Raw genomic sequence first — 16,632 nt, 5'->3', positions numbered from 1 at the left:
GGCCGGCCCAGCCCTAACCCACAACAGAAGTATCTTAATACTCTACTTCTTATATGCAAGTTTTATCCAGAGCATTACAAATTCTTTAGTATTATAAGCATACTACTACTTTATAAGAGACAAAATATGCTCAACGTAAAAGAAATGCTGCTTTGGAAAAATTTATAATAAAAAGACATAACAAGGAGCAATAAAAGTTAGCCAGAAGCAGGTTAGAGGCTAATCTTCCCTGCTGGCAAACTGCACAGCTGAGATGTGAGTGAAGGTGTTTCTCTTGCACGAACCTGCAAGCTCAAACAGAGGCATCAGAGGAGAACAAAAGGGCAGCAAGAGGAGCAGCTCCTTATGGAGACAAGAAGCTTGCGTAAGGAAAAAAGATAGAACTATAGGTAACGAAGAGAAAGGCATGTGAAGATTTGAAAATACAGAGAAGGATCTTTACTGCATGCAGGAAAGAAGAGCTGAGTGATACACGTAGTAGTTGAAGGCTCTCAAATCTCATCCAGCTTCAAAACACTAAACTTCTATTTCCTGCTCTTAGATACTTGGTTTGCAACCAGCCCAGTGCAGGTGACTGAGCCTTGTCTATAAAAGCCAGTTCTCCAAACTGAGCAGTAGACTGCAACAACCAGTCAGTATTTAAGTCCTTCACTTGCATTTGCACTGCAGCTCCAGGTCAAAATGGTGCTCATGATTATTCTAAGACAGGGAGAGCAGAAGAAACTCCTGGGGTTTATCGCATCTGTACTGCCTGTCAGAGCATGCCAGTGTTCCCGTACCTAGCCACTGAGCTCACTTAACAATGACTGTGCTATGGGGACAAGTACAGTCAGGGGCCACATAGCCAGGCAAGCAAAGGCACTGGGATTTTGGTGTTAGCAACTATATTGCCAAGCCCAAACACGGGAGAGAAACTCCACCAAACATAGTTAACTGAAGACACAGTCTAGAGCGTACTGCTGGAGAACTTGTTTTTCTTTCTAGATGTCTTGCGTGGGTATTGTCACGCTGCAAAAGGTAATTGATGTCAAATTTAACATCTACTCTTCAGGGATCTCTGCACTCTTTTCTCACATCTCTGACCCAGGATTCAGCAGCAGGGTGGGTTACTTGCAGGAAGAACAGGGGAGTTTGCGCCAAAGTTTGGTTAGTGCCAATAGTTCACCAGGTTTTCATCTCTCATAAGCTACATGTGCTATTCCCAATAGCTTTTTTACTTCTGACGCCCCCTCCCTTTGTCTCTGCTTTTCTGTACGTTATCTGGGGATGTATTTTCAGCTGCCAATATCTCTTTTAAAAGGACTTTCACCCACATGAAAACAAGGTAATACCACAGCTTGCAGCAATATTGCTTACATTTTTGAAGGCTTCTCTTTTAACAAAAGAAAAGTACGTAGAAAAGCAAGATCTGATCTCTCTCTGGAAAAATCTGAAATAGTAATCAAGTAAAGAGAGTTGCATCTTTGTCCCATACCTGGTTCTCATGAAATTAACAGCAATTTATTCTCCTATTCAAGATAATGTTTTATGTGAAGAAAACAACTAAAGTGGTGAGGAGGGTAGAGTGAAAACCCCCCAGATATGTTTAATGTACTGGTGGTGCGCCTTTGGTGTAAATTATGGTAGTTTTTGAACACTTCTAAGTTTTAAATATATCCAAAAAATAATCTGTAAATTTTCCAATAATACTGGCACATTCTTCCTCATGTAATTTGGTATTATAATTTTATAGCCCCTCTCTTTACTGGAAAGTTGCATATAAGAAGAGTGAAGTTGTTGACTGAGCATAATTTTCCATGTGATCAATCTGCAAATTTTGCAGTTCTTAGGAATAACAATCTGGCTGCAGTATCTTTTATTTTTATGTCTGAAAAAAAAAGTGATTCACAAATAGTTTAGGAAGCTGAGTCACAGCTGCACAAGAGTTTATAGACTGTTTTTGGAATGCAAAGAAGCAATTTACTTGAACCTCAGAGAAACGTAGCAGTCGGTTTATGTTTGGAACCAGTTCTTAAAATAGATCACTCATTTCATGACCGAATGAAAGCACAGCCTTACTGAGATCTGGATAGTAAGTGTGTGCCCATGCCAGGTTCACGTTTAGTGTTGGTAGAATAACTTATGGACTCTGTCGTAAGCTGCAGAGGCATGGTTGTTTTAAATGATATGACAGCAGCTGGTGACGCTAAAAGGAAACAGTTCTGGTTAAATTTTTAATGTTTTAGAGATAATTGAACAATGTTTTGAGCATCATGAGGTTTTAGTGATAGCACAAAAATTAAAGAGCTTGTTTTACAGCTGAGGCTTAGCATCTTGCTGTTTGAAGCCCCTTATGGCTAAGCTATAAGGCTAACATGATCAAAGAAATGCATTGTCCAGGCATGCCCATTGTCATTCTGCTCATGTGGATACTGCGCTGCCTTTCCCAAGATGAATCAACTGAATAAGGTGGCTGGGATTTGCTATCTGTGCTAAAATGATGGGATTTCAACACTTCTTTAGAAACACATCTTTAGAAACAACTGGCACTTGCACAAGCCCTCTAACTGGGCAGATGCTGCAGGAGAGTCCTCGTCCATTCACACTTGGTAGAGGAGATCAGCTCTGGTGAAGTGCAGCAAAGTCAGGTTGCAAGCAAGCAGCTTTAGTTCTGAATGCACAAAGCTGCCTTAAAGGAGAGGAATTTGCACAGCCTTTCCTCATGTGTGCAACCCCACTGTTTTCACAATTTGCCTACAGAAGTAACAGCTCTCTGCTCCTTAGTAGTATATTATGTCTCAAACTGTATTAAGATTTCAGACATGCAAAATTTCTGTCAAGACCTGAAGGTTCACCTACATGGACTTCCAATGAAACGGAAATAGCAGTCATTAATGCATTCTAGGACATTTTGATGAGGGACATCTTTCACAAAATCGAGCCATCTGATTAATGATATCTAATGATTTTGAGTGACTGCAACTTACAATGTGCTTACAATATCCACATTTCCAGTTTTTAGCATCTGATTTTCCATCTGTTTCTCCATTTACCAATTTATATCTGGATATGGTTTTTCACTTGTTTTTTTAAAACAAAGATTGGTTGCTGATAAAACCAGTCAAATTAACAATTAAATGAACTGTAATACAGTAGCATAGAATTATCATTCAGCTTTGTTGTCTGAAAGAGATTTTCTACAGGTTTTCACCCAAGTTTGCTGAGAGTAATTCAAATTAAGTTGGAGCAGTGACATCAATGTGAACATAAGGAAGTCAGAATCAGCATTTTTTACTGTAAGGTAGTATTTCTTTCAAAGACTGTACAAAGAGACATACGGGAAATTTCAACTTTGCTTTTCACTTTGGAGAAGTAAAGCCTGTTTTTTATCACAATTTCTATTTAAAAATAGGCTCTGTGACAAATTTGAGAATGTTTAGCGTGAAAGACAATTTCTAGTGTTGAAGGTAGTGTTTCACAGGATTGGTGAAAGTGGAAATGTTTTTCAGGCTTAAGGTCATGTTATTGTTACTTGTAGCCTTACTGTTTTCCTCAAAACAGATCTTTACTTTTTCCTTAAAAGCTAGTTACCATGTAAAGTGTAGCATGTTTTTCATCTAATGAGAATTTCTAACACTTGTGAATGCTTGAAAGAAAAGAAACCGTTATTTCCAAGTTCTAGTCCATCAATCAGAAAACTGCTACTTAATAAAGTTTGTGGTAGTTACCTCATTAGTATCGTTCTGCATGAGCTGTGTGGGTTTGTTTGGGTTTTTTTAAAGGAATGTAAGATAATTTCTACTGCAGGCCAGCAATGCAGTAAACCATGACTGTGTATTAATTTAAATATCTATTAGTGTGACTGACTCTGATGTCTGCACCAAAGCAGCAAAGATGTTCACAGTTTTAATTTTTATAGAAAATTCAGATTTTTGTAGTTTGTTACCTTCGGGGTTTTTTCTTCTTCAAAAAGGCTGTTACAGCTCCATTTTCAACCATGGCAATTTTTGTATTTTAGTTATTCAATGCTGGTCTCTTGTATCTAACAGTACTAATTCTTATTCCTGTCAGGTATAAGTTTATCTATTCATGGGGCTGAAAAGCGTGCGCAAATCTGTCAGAGGAGAATTGCAGCAAGCTACCCAGTGTCACAGCGTCCGCCTGTGGTTGGGCATCCTTCACTTTTACAAGTCAAAAAGTCAATAAAAATGGAAGCCTCGTCTTCTGGATCTAGTATTTCGGCAGTCGCTGGTGGAAAAGCAAAAACCCATCATCCAGGTAACGGATTTGCCTTGACACCTTTTTCACTTCCATTTCTTGTCTGATGTGCCATGATATTGTGAAGCTAATATTAATAGCATCAGATCCTGCTTGCACTGAGATCAATCTATTGATTGTCAAAGCTATTGATTGATGTTTTGTCTATGTTTGGTATGTTTTTGTCAGTTACACATTACAGAGAGTAAAAACAATTGGGACAGCTGAAAGTGGGAAATAAAAATTTAAGGTTAATCATTAAAAAAACATTAAAATGTGTGGTGATATTGATATCCAAAATGTTAATACAGAGAGAGCTTTGGGCTCTTATTTCTCAATACTGCTCCACTTATATATGTTCAATTCTGTTAAGCCCTGAGCTAATGGCAATAATCTAGAGACTACAGGCATCCCCTGTGGAACTCAGTAATCGACGCTAATGTTGGTTTTGAACAAGGCACAATCCAGGGCATAGATCAAAGTCTTGCTGCTAGAATGCAAACAAAAACTCTAAGTCTGAAAGAGATTTTACAACATTCATTAACTGGTTAATAAGATGAAACTTTTTAAAAGAAAGTCAGAATCTCCTGGGAACTATCAAATTCTAATTGATATCATGAGTTCATTCCTTGTTATGTTAATTGCCAGAGCTATTTTAGAAGTATCTTTTCTTATAACAGAGGAGTACATTTGTGCTGGCCATATTCAGTCATTATTCACAATGAGAATTAAACTCCAAATTTCTTTCCTGAGTAGAGTGAACTAAGGCTGCCCATGCAGTCGGTTTTGTAGCTTCTAAACTGAAAGGTCTCCCAGAATTTCCAGTGTTGCTGCTCTGGAAAGGGAATGATGGACCCTGTATGCAGCTACTCACATGCTGCGAGGCAGAGTCTGTTTGTGCAAGACAGACAGTTCTGCCTGCAAATCCTTAGTGTGCTTCCATTACCTTGCAAATCTAGTAAATGGTTTAATTTTTGTAGAAGTTGAAAACATAGCTTATTTATTGTGGGTTGCTATGGAGGTCTACTGCCATGAGTTTCATGCACCCATGCTGTTTAGTCACGGTAATCTTTGTCAATATAGGTTAATTAAGAATTTACAGTGACTCATAACCATATGTTTTGTTTATTTCAGTTCTTCTGTTCACTTGTTTACCCTTCTATTTCTTCAGCTTCTATGTTTTTTCTTTGAAGTATGGAAATTACTAGTACAGAACTGTTGTTGCTAAAGATACATAATCATGACTGCAGCGTGTTGAAGGATTGACAAAAAAACCCCGCATCACAGTTTGTGAAAAAAATATTCTGAATATGCACAATAAATACGTTCATTTTGAGCCACTACACAGTCTACATCTATGTGTTGATAGATATATCCTGTGCTTCAATTCTAAATTATATATAAGCAGTATATACTGGCTTCTGATTGAGAAAAGATCCCTTTTTAGGTAGTCACCAGACACTTCAGAGGAATTTAGAGTGATAGAATACCAGGTTGAAAGGGACCATCTAGTTCAAACTTTCTTGGCAAAAACACGGTCCAGATAAGTTAGCCCAGCACTCTGTCCAGCTGAATCTTAAGTGTCCAATGTTGGAGAATCTACCGCTTCCCTGGGGAGATTGTTTCAATGGTTTATTGTGAATAATTTTCCTCTTGTGTCCAATCAGAATCTCCATGGGAGTAACTCATACACATTACCCCTCACCTTTTCAGGTGACTCCTTGTAAAAAAACGGAGTCTCCAGCTACCCTTTAAATACTGGAACACAGTGATAAGGTCTCCTCTAGTCTTCTTTTATCTAGGCTGAACAAACACAATTCTCTTAGCCTTTCCTCATATGGCTCTCCTCTGGAACATCTCCCACCTGTCCACATCTTTTTTGTATAGCAGGGACCAAAACTGAGCACAGTATTCCAGGTGTGTCCTAGCAAGCACTGAGTAGAGTAGGATAATATCCTTGTTGATGCACCCCACCATCGTGTTGGCTTGCTTTGCCACTGCAGCAGCACACTGTTCACTCGCAGTGATCTTGTTGTCCACCAGGTCCCTTTCCACAGAGCCCCACTCCAGCCAGGTAGATCCCCGCCTGTGCTGTACTCCTGGATTATGTTTTCCTAAGGTGCAAGACTACACTTGTCCTTGCTGAACTTTGTAAGGTTCTTGTTAGCCCACTCTTCCAGCCTATCCAGGTCTTCTTGGAGGGTGACTCCCCCTTCAAAGTGTCAGTTTCCACACTCATTTTTGTATCATTAGCAAACTTCATCCAGATACACTTGATCACTTAAGAAGTTATTAAACAGATATTTAACTTTCAGTACAGTCATATGGGATTAGTTTTACCATATTCTGCTCTTTAGACACCAGGAGTATCTATGACCTACAGCAAGCATACTTGGCAGCTTGGTTCAAGGAGACATTTAGTATTATGAGCTTCGCTGCGGTTAAGAGGATTTTATAGTACTCAGAGCCTTAAAGGCTATATATTTTTATTAATATGTTGTATGACAAGAGTCTTTTCTTAAGCAACTTACAGTGTCACTGTTTCATCTGGAATGAAACAATGTTTTTTTATTATTTGGTTCTGTCTTCTTAATTCTCTATAAGACCGCTAGGTTTGTCTCTGTGTCCAGGTTAAATTACAGCCATTTGAACTGCATGCATGTAGAGTCTAAGACAGTTTATGGTCAGACAGTATGAATATGTTACTGATTCTTGGTCAGCCACAAATTAACAGCTGTAGCTTCATAAATAGCCTAATACACTAGTTGACCAATGGTAGTACCTTATCTAAGGCTGTACATTATAATTAGTTTGGTATTTTAGAAAGAAAATGTTCTGACATATATTAATTACTTAGGTAACAGATCTTACACCACCCTTTTCCAAGCTATCCTCCTGCTACTGCATACAGTAAATTCCTCAGGTTTTTGTTCAGTCTAACTTTAAAGAGCTCATACAATTTGGGTTCTTCCTTTTGTTGTAATGCTATTACCATAATCGAGTAAGTCTCAGTGCTGGAGTAGTATACATTATATTCAGTCTGATATTTCCTTTGTCCAGTTAACAAATACCCTGACCATGAAAAAAGTCAGGTGTAGTAGATTATACAGAAAGGTATTCTGAGGGCTTAAAACGGCATTTCTAATTCTTTACCAGAGAGGCTAGAACCATGGAAATAAAAGATTCTTGACAAAAAGACAGTTATGAATGAGTGTATTTTTTCCCTCTGACAACATACCGCTTCTGTTTTCTGTACACCACTTTGTTTTTCTTTCCAGAATGATACCTTATAGTATTTATCATGAGTTCTTTCTAACTGACAGTTGTATCCTTTGATTGAAGTTCATAGGTAGCTACATGCCAAGGAGGAACTATATATACTGTTCAGTGTTACAGCACTTCTTTTCACGTTGCTTCCTTGCCAGTACTACTCAGCCACAAGCAGAACCAAGCACAAAGGAGAACCACAAGCTCTGATTTTAAGCAGATCAGAGGGTATCAAGTAACTGAAACAAAACATAGAGGAAAATGGAGAAATGAGTGGGAGAAAATAGCTATTATTGATGAGGTAAAGCCTCCTGATATTTCTGCAGGAGCCCCTTTATAAGGAAAGTTCCTTTTAGGAGAAAAGTAAAGCAATCAGATGGTACGTTTAGATGCAGTGATATAAAGGTAAATATGCATTCCTTTCAGAATTATGAAAGGGCAGTATTTTTAGTTTTGAGAAACCTCCACTTACCTTCTCCCAGTTGTGGTATATCGTGACTAATGGACTACTAAGTACAGTGTTCAAGGCACTTGGGGCAAACTTTTGGCTCATTGCTACAGCTCTCCTGAAGATATCTTGTATTTGATATGCCTGTGTTGCACTCAGGAGGTTTATTTTGAAAGCAATGGTAACAAGCATTTAGGTGGTCTGTAAGAGGAGCAGAGCCAAGTACTGTGAACAAGACTAGAGGAGTTTAAACTGTCATTCCAGTCCATCCCCTCAATGTCAGGGCTAGGCAAACCTGAGGGGAAAAAAAAAAAAAAATGCTTGCCTCACTTCCGATGGCATCGCACCTTTGCTATGGAGTTAGCAGGACTTTAGTTTCTGTGTTTCTGCCTGCTCTTATCTTACATCTTCCTGTTGGTGACAAATTCCTTTATTCTCAGGCTCTGCAGAACTTGCTAAACCTAGTTTCTTTAGGGGTCATTAAATTTGCTGGCTGTGAGGAAGTTGCCGTATTCAATAGTCTAAGCAGCAGTAAAGTGAATTCTTTCATTGCGTGAAACTCTGGAATCTTCTTAGGTCTTCTCAACTTGCAATGCTTGATAACAATTGTTACTCTACCTGTAATAACAGGGATTCAAAGGTTCCCCAGCAAGATTTTCTTTCTCTATGCTTTCTGTAAAGGCCTCTGGTTAAATCTTAATGCTTTTTGAGGTTTATATAAAAGTGTATATGTTATAATGTAGATATAAATTTGTATCACTTATACAAATCAGCTCTGCAGGCAATCTACACAACAAACAGGGAACATTGTCTTTGAAATAATTTGTTTCCAAAATTTATTAAATGTTTTATGTAAAGAGTCTTCATTCCAGGAAACACATAAAGATATTCCAGAAATTTTTGCATTCAGTAGTTTACTGTTCAAAATTATCTTCTTCAAGGTGAGAACAATACAGTTTTGAATGGAGACTCCTTGATACCTAAAATGATCTAGGCATATCCATGATATTTGGAAGAACTTTATGTTCAATGGCAAGGAAACACCTACTGAAATGGCTAGTTTCTGACATTGTGGTGGAAATCTAGTGGGGTCATTGGAATTCAGTGAAAATCTTTTTTTTTTTTCCAATTTCTTGGCTTTTGTGACAAATAGTACCTGCTAGGTATGTTATAAATGTTAAAGGAGACTGTGTTTCCTTTAGATATGGTTTTTATTGACTTGAATTCTCTTTTTTATTACTTATCAAACTGTAGCATTTGTATTGATGCCTACAGTTATTGGACATGAAAATGAGAAAGAAGAGCTAGTGGTGTTAGCCAACAACTGACTTAAGAGATGAGGAAAAATGCATGATTCTTGAAACTGTGACAATGAAAACTAAAACAAAAAAAGGGAAATATATGTTTAATGAGCTTAGTCACAACTTAACAAACTTTGAGTCATCAAGGAAGCTAGAACTGATTTTTTCAAAAATGATAATTTACTGTGCAGAAGATATCCTTTTCTCATCACAAAATGTACACATGCTTGTCAGTATTCACATTTGGTTTTGAATGGTCTTTGGAAGATCCGTGTTAGTTAGATGTGATTTGTTGGTTAAATTGCATTCTCCCTGCTTTGCAGACTGGCAGGAAGTGCGGTGTACATCTCTTGGACTAGAAGAATAAACTGCAAATAATTCTGCCAGAACACTCTGTCATGCAAATATTTCTTGGCAGCAAATGCATGCATAGTGTGGGAATGGCTGATGTAAACTCACCTCAAAATTTGAATTCACGCTGAGAGTAGCAACGTTATCTTACTTGTCTAACATTATTAGGAGAGCAGTCTTTCTGAATATGCCTTCTGCTGGGTGTATGTAAAACTTCCTCCCATGTGGAATGAAGCACGGATAAAGCAAGCAGATTTAAAAAAAAAAATACATTCACTTCATTAAACTAATTTTCATATTACAAAAAAAATATGTTTACAAGAAATGTTGCGATGCGAAGGGACATTAATGTCTGATAAACCAGCCTGCATGCTTAACTTTTCTCTTTATCTAAAGCCTGCATTCAATGCAATGAAAGTTCAATGCATGAAAGAAAATTTCTTCCATGTCTGTTACCTCAAGCATAAGCTGGAACTACATCCCTACTGAACACAGAGACAGTTCATTCTCTGACTATTGGTGCTCTGGCACCTCTGCAAAGCTCCTAAAAAGAACAGTTTGCCTCAATTATGATGAGGACCTTTTGTCATTGGGCTGAGTGACAGGTCATCGCATGGTGATTATGTGGTACTTTGAACTTAGGAGCTGAACTAGCTAGCAGATGATGCAGAGCCTGAAATCTTCCATCACTTCACTTAGTCACTCAGCCTATCTCATTCATCAGTTTTCTAGGGCAAAAGCCAATTCTTCAAAAATTCCTGCTAAAGTCTCCTGAAACGTTCATTCTAGCAGTTTGGAGAACACTTTTGCAAACAGTATGTTAGGGAAATTTTTTTAAAAGCTAGAGCAGGAAGCACTCTTTTTCAATGCTGTCTAGTTTGTTTAATTTAAAAATATTTGATTTACGTAGAAATTGCATCCCTCTGTATCAATTTGTGCTGCATATGACACACAAGTACTGTAGCTACCTGGGACCTGTGCATGGCCTCAAAAAGGGGGTTCAAAAATGATATTAATAATTTTAAGTGGTGGCTTTGAGAGTGTTCTACTTCTCTGGGGAGCACATGTTTTTGAGCTCATCTGTTTTCAAAGACTTCTTTTTGTACCTTCCTGCTTTGATCAGTCTCCTGTTTGCTTTTGTAAAATGATCTTTCATCCACTCTTGCAATCAATTATCTATAGTTACTTTAAAACTGGTGCAGCTTACCTTCAGATTTTGACTCACATAACTGTTGTTAGTTTACAATGTGTAGTTGCCTCATGGAGGCTCTAAAATGCCTCTCTCTGTGGATGTTCTCAATCGTTCCACCCTCAGAGAATTTCCTCTCAAGGAGAAGCTTGTCCAAAATAGGAACAGGCAGATGTGGCTTGGCACCAAATGGAATATCACTGATCCCAAGGCAAGATTATAATGTCCTGAGACCAGCATACCTTAATAATATTTTAAAAATTGAGTTCTTGACCATTCTAGCTGTTGCTGAGGAAAATAGACTATATATAAAATTTTGCAGTATTTCTGAGCTAGCTTAAAATTCAAGAAGCAATGAGAGAGACTTTGAATAATCAGTTATTATGTTCCTGTAATGCTTGACTGAAAAAGTATAGCTTTTTCTTAGCTCTATAGTTCTTTCTTAAATGGGGCTTAGTATTATGTAAGCCTCTATTTCTAATGTAAAATATGCTCCATATATTCCAAGGAATGATGCTTGCATGTAGACTGTCAAAAATGGAACAAACTAGCTTCTTCTTTGGCAGAGATGCGTTTAAGTTCAGACAATGGATTTGACTGTAACAAGGCTGCATGGCATTACTAATTTCCACAGCAGGTTTGTTTCAGTAAAAAAGACAGCAAGACCACTTCCTTAACACCAAGCCTGCTAGTTCGTTTTGAAATCCCAAAATTAAGCCAGATCCTTCCTTAAAATTAAAAAAAAAAAAAGTGAGGGTTGTGGAAGGCTTGCTTCTTGGGTGAGTAGTTATGATAGGGGTAAGTGCATCTAGGTATCAGAACCCACTAGAAATTCCAAACAGTGCCAAAAAAAAACCCCAGAAAAAACCCAAATCACCAAAGAATTGCATAAAACTCAACATCACAGTTTACATCAGGCATAAAGACAGCAACAAAGCATAGGTGGCATCATTTTTGATCTGTTCCCTGTTCCAGAAGAGAACTCCCTTTGGGTTATGCAGACTGCTGCCCTTCCCTGTGCCCTCAGTGCCTGGATGTCTCAGGAAAGCAGATGTGTTCTCTGCATGCTGGATGACTCCACAGAGAGACAATATTTGCCAGTTACCTCCTTGGCGTATGCAGTTCTGTGGCATGCTGTGCTTCAGAGGCCCAATGGAGCACAAAACATGCATATTTTTTAGCTCTTAATTACTAATAACATTCAGGATACTTAAAATAGAAAAAGGGAGATAACACTATAGGTCAGTACTTCATTTAGACCTTGCTTGAGGAATGCACCTAGCACAGGAAAGGAATTCAGCACCTGTTTGATGGCATAAAGAAGTAGCCTCTACTTCAATGAGACTAGAAGACTTTTAAGTGTCATCGAAATGGCACATATTTTCAAGGCTCTCTGTGCCACCAGAATGCCTGAAATGATGTCCCTTGCTGGTCAGATGCTCTCCTACGGCTTGCAGAGGGGACTTTACTTAATGCCAGTTACTGAAAATAATCTCTTTTTTACAGGCATCCTGTGTAAACAGCCCAAAACAAGTCCATGCCTTTTAATGGCAAAATGTTCTATTTCTCCTTGTTGGGTCTTGGTTACAGGGCTTTATGAGAAAAGCCAACTGCACCAGTATTTTCCTGCTGCTTCAGAGGTTCTCCAAAAGATAAATTAAAAATCTGAAAAGAATTTTTTTTACACAATCAATATATAAATATTGCTTCTGTTCTTCAACTCCAATTTGTAATTGAATGACGATATTTATCTTACCCTCTCCTTAATCAGGTCTCAATACACCCAGACTGGTAGACTGGAACCGTTATCTTCTCCCTGTGACAGACTAGGGTGGGATTCACTGCTTCACAATTAGCTTCTGTACAGGAATGCATATTTCAAAGGTTCAGCATGATGCCTCTTGCCCAAGATTAAAGTAAGAAAGGCTTTGCACTGGCAATGAATTTCTGGGCTTCATGGCCATAGCCTGGGTGTTAGGGCTCACAAGGACGCTGTAGCTGAGGCATAGACCCACTTGCTCATGAAGACTGGAAACAAAATAAGTAGGAGGGAGAGGGAGGAATATGATGGCTACCTGTTAGCTCACAACTGATAGTAGGTATAAAAGGAAAAAATTTGTAGAGGAAAGGGTAGTTGGTAGCCATGGATCATTATCATCTACATGAAACCTTCCACTCCAGAAATCTCTACATCTCTGCAAGCTAGAAGGGACAAACTGGGGATAGACTGGATGTGCTTGCCCTGTTCATATTCTCCTTACCTAAGCATTTGCTGTCAGAAATAGGATCCTGCACAGGGTAGATCTCTGTTCTGCTATCCTGTCTTTAGGACGATCATTTCACATACCTATGTGAAACAGGACAGCTGACGTTCCCAAAGTGGTTTAGCTGCTGGTGCTTTCTGCAGGAATGAATTAGCAGGGTGTGTTTAGACTGTGAAGGCATCAATAGGCTATAACGTGAGTCTCTGTGATGGGTTATTACGTTAAAATCCACCTGGAAGAGACATCTGGTATCTTGTAAAAGCTGTGTTGATGTTCCATGTTATAATGGAGTAGGTCTTTGGTGCCCTGAAGTTACCTGTTAGGTCATGACTCTTATCTCAGTGCAACCAGCTTTTCTGCTTCTCTCATCAGTAAACTGCTGACTTGAGAACTGGACAAGGTTTTTGCAATAAACAGTTCATTCAGCAAATGTTTTCCCCCTCTCCTCTTCACTAATTGCCTTCTAACATCCCCTGATATTCTTAAAGGTAGATGGTAACTAAGGGATTTATCATTCACCACAGGTTTTTCAAACATGGACAAATGTTTGAACATAAGCGATAGTGATCTTTGATAACTGTTTTATATGTGCAATCACTGCCTAAGAGGAAAGAGGCAGAACTAAAAATTCCTTTATATAAGGGAATTCATTTTTATATAAACAGGAGTAATATGAAATGAGCTGAATTGTTTGGTCCCTTTAGTTCTCTGACTTCTTTCCAGATTCTCATTTGCAACATGCACCTGTCTCTGCTTAAGTTACACACTGTGGCTTTGTACTGTTTTCAGACTGTGTCCTGCGGATTCCTCAATCGGGCACTGTCATACTTGAAAAGGGTAACTTTGTTCCTAGTTGGAGAGCACACACTTCCATGTCCTGTCTCTTTGTATTATCAGTGAAGTGCTTCTAGGGGGTAATTCCGAAGGCTTGTTGTGGAACACTGTCTCCCTACTGCTTGTGTAAGGATCTGCATAGGGACTACATAGACACAGATAATTGGAAATACTGAATGTAGGAACATGAAACATACTGCGCTTGGTGTTTCTGTGTGGACGTTTGGGTCCTTTCAACTCTCAGAACATTGCGGTATCCTTTGAGAATAGATGGGAAATTGAAGAAAGAGGTTCATAAAACCATGGAATGTTTTGGGATGGAAGGGACCTGTAAAGGTCATTTAGTCCAACTCGCCTGCAGTGAGCAGGGGCATCTTTAATCAGATGAGTTTGCTGAGAGCTCTGTCCAATCTGACCTTGAATGTTTCCGGGGATGAGGCTTCTACCACCTCTCAGAGCAACTTGTTCCAGTGTTTCACCAGGCTCACAGTAAAGGATTTCTCCCTCATATCTAGTCTAAATCAACCCTCTTTTAATTTAAAACCATTACCCCTTGTCCTTTCACATCAGACTCTAAAAACATTGTCCTCATCTTTCTTACAGGCCTTCTTCAAGTATGGAAAGGCCACAATAAGGTCTCCCTGGAGTCTTCTCCACATTGAACAATCCCACCATTGTCAGCTTTTCCTCACAGGAATTGTATTCTAGTCCTCTGATCTTTTTTGTGGCCTTCATTTAAACGCTCTCCAACAGGTCTATGTCTTTCTTGTGCTGAGGATTCCAGAGCTGAACAAAGTACCCCAGGTTAGGAGAATCACCTCCTCTTGTCCTGCTGGCCATGCTTCTTTTGCTGCAGCCCAGGACACAGATGGCTTTCTGGGCTGCAAGTGCACATTGCCGGCTCATGTCCAGCTCTCTGTCCACCAGTATCCCTTCTCAGCAGTTCTACCCTCAGGACTCTGGGATACATCTCATCAGGTCCAATAGACTTAGGTACATTCAAGTTCCTCAGGTGGTTGTGAACCAGTTTTTCTCTTATGGTCGGAGAGACTTTGCTTCCCTGGTCCCTATCTTATGGTCCATCCACTCAAGAGGTGTAGGTGGAGAGATTGCCAATGAAGACTGAGGCTGAAAAGTTGTTCAGTACCTCAGCCTTCTCCTCATTTATGGTTACTAGTTTGCCTGTCTTGCTCAATAGAGGGAATAGGCTTTCTATGGCCTTCCTTCTCTTGTTGACACACCTGTAGAAGCCCTTCTTATTATTCTTTGCATCCCTTGCTAAGTTCAGCACCAGCTGCACCTTAGCCTTCCCATCCCTACACAACCAGGCTGGTATCCCAGGATATCTGTCCCTGCTTCCACTGCCTGTGCATTTCCCTCTTGCCCTTCAGTTTGATCAAGAGGTCTCACCTCAGCCATGCCATTCTCTTGCCTTCCTTGCCTGATTTCTTACACCTGGGGATTGAGAGCTCAAGTGCTCTGTGGAAAGCATCCTTAGGTTGTTTGCTTTTTCACAGCAGTCCAATGGTTTGGATTCTTCTTGTTTGGGAGGCGTGCATTGTCAGCTCTCCTCAGCTGTTTTCCTGTTTGAACTCACTGTTGCCTCTCACTTGATAAAAGCATGGTGTTGGTGAGTTTGTCTGTCCCCGTGCCCACAGTTCGTTCTGGGCAGTGACTGATTAGAACTGCAAGAACTGAGGGCCAGAAGGACCCTGTTCCCGTAGCACCATGTTCAGGCTATTTTGACAGCAGAGGAGATTTTTGAGGTATGGCTTTGCACCAAGAGTTATCCATACATTTTGTCCTTTGAAAACGCAAACAGCACGAGAGAGAGAGAAGAAGAAGCGCTGATCATAGGACTCCCCACCTCTCTGTAGTTACTTGTCTGAGTGGATTTCCCTGTCTCTGATGTCAGCCAGGGTTTAATGGAGAGGAGAATGGACACCATTTATCTTTAAAATGCCTTTGTCTATGATAAACTAGTAATATTAGGTGTTTAGAAATCTCGCCTTCTCTAGTGCTGCTTCTGGAAGATAAGAGTTCGTATTAACATAATTAAACATATGTCATGCCTTACAGTGTATTGCAAAACAAAGAGAAACTATTTGTAAATTGCCTTTCAGAAATAATTCCAGTAGTTTTATAACCATACCATTGACACGCCCATGTACAGGGACAGCTATGGCATAGTTTCCTCTTGGTAAACAGAGTGATTGGGTTTTGAATTCCTTTTTTGTTCTTTTCTTAACATTCATTGGACTTTCTTAGGAAAAATTAAGTAGCTTTATGTATTTATTCCAACAACGTTCAAAACTAACAAGCATTTTTGTGCTTTTACACTCAGCTTTTCATTCTTGGACACTAACATGCAGACAAATTATTTTGTCGATTAGTGAGAAAACCATTAAGACAAATGGTTCTGCATATTGATAGATTTGATTAGCTATGCTGAATAGTGACAAAGTATACACTTATCTATTTATAGACATGTATGGCAATCTACCAGGTCAGAGGTTTTTGAAAGGTCTGCAAATATTCCACAGGGAGCTCAATATTTTCAGTCTTGGAAGCACATTGTGTATTAATGCTGTTATAATGGAGTGCTTTGTCTTAAATCAGAAGTCTCCAAAGGCAGCTCTTTCAACGTGTATCATTACCCATTATTTATAATTCTTCCAAAACTGGGGATGTGCTTTGTAGATAGAGGGAGTGCAAATCCTGTGACCTACACAGGTAAAAGTA

The 16,632-nt window shown here is 39.2% G+C and overlaps 1 protein-coding gene across 1 annotated transcript in view; it reads left to right on the top strand.

The window, feature by feature from the left end:
* Positions 1-4,050: 4,050 nt before the first annotated feature.
* LOC104272134 (anoctamin-4-like) overlaps positions 4,051-16,632 on the top strand; it is a gene marked incomplete at both ends in the record, with an annotated part of 111,809 nt that continues 99,227 nt past the window's right edge. Inside the window, one exon of the mRNA XM_009867044.1 lies at positions 4,051-4,257. Within this exon, the coding sequence (XP_009865346.1) occupies positions 4,051-4,257 (207 nt within the window). The remainder of the gene's footprint in view (positions 4,258-16,632) is intronic.

The sequence above is a fragment of the Apaloderma vittatum genome, unplaced genomic scaffold (assembly GCF_000703405.1).
Source record: "Apaloderma vittatum isolate BGI_N311 unplaced genomic scaffold, ASM70340v1 scaffold8693, whole genome shotgun sequence".
Lineage (NCBI taxonomy): Eukaryota > Metazoa > Chordata > Aves > Trogoniformes > Trogonidae > Apaloderma > Apaloderma vittatum.
Note: the sequence above shows the minus strand (reverse complement) of the source record. Positions and strands in the feature narration are given on the sequence as shown.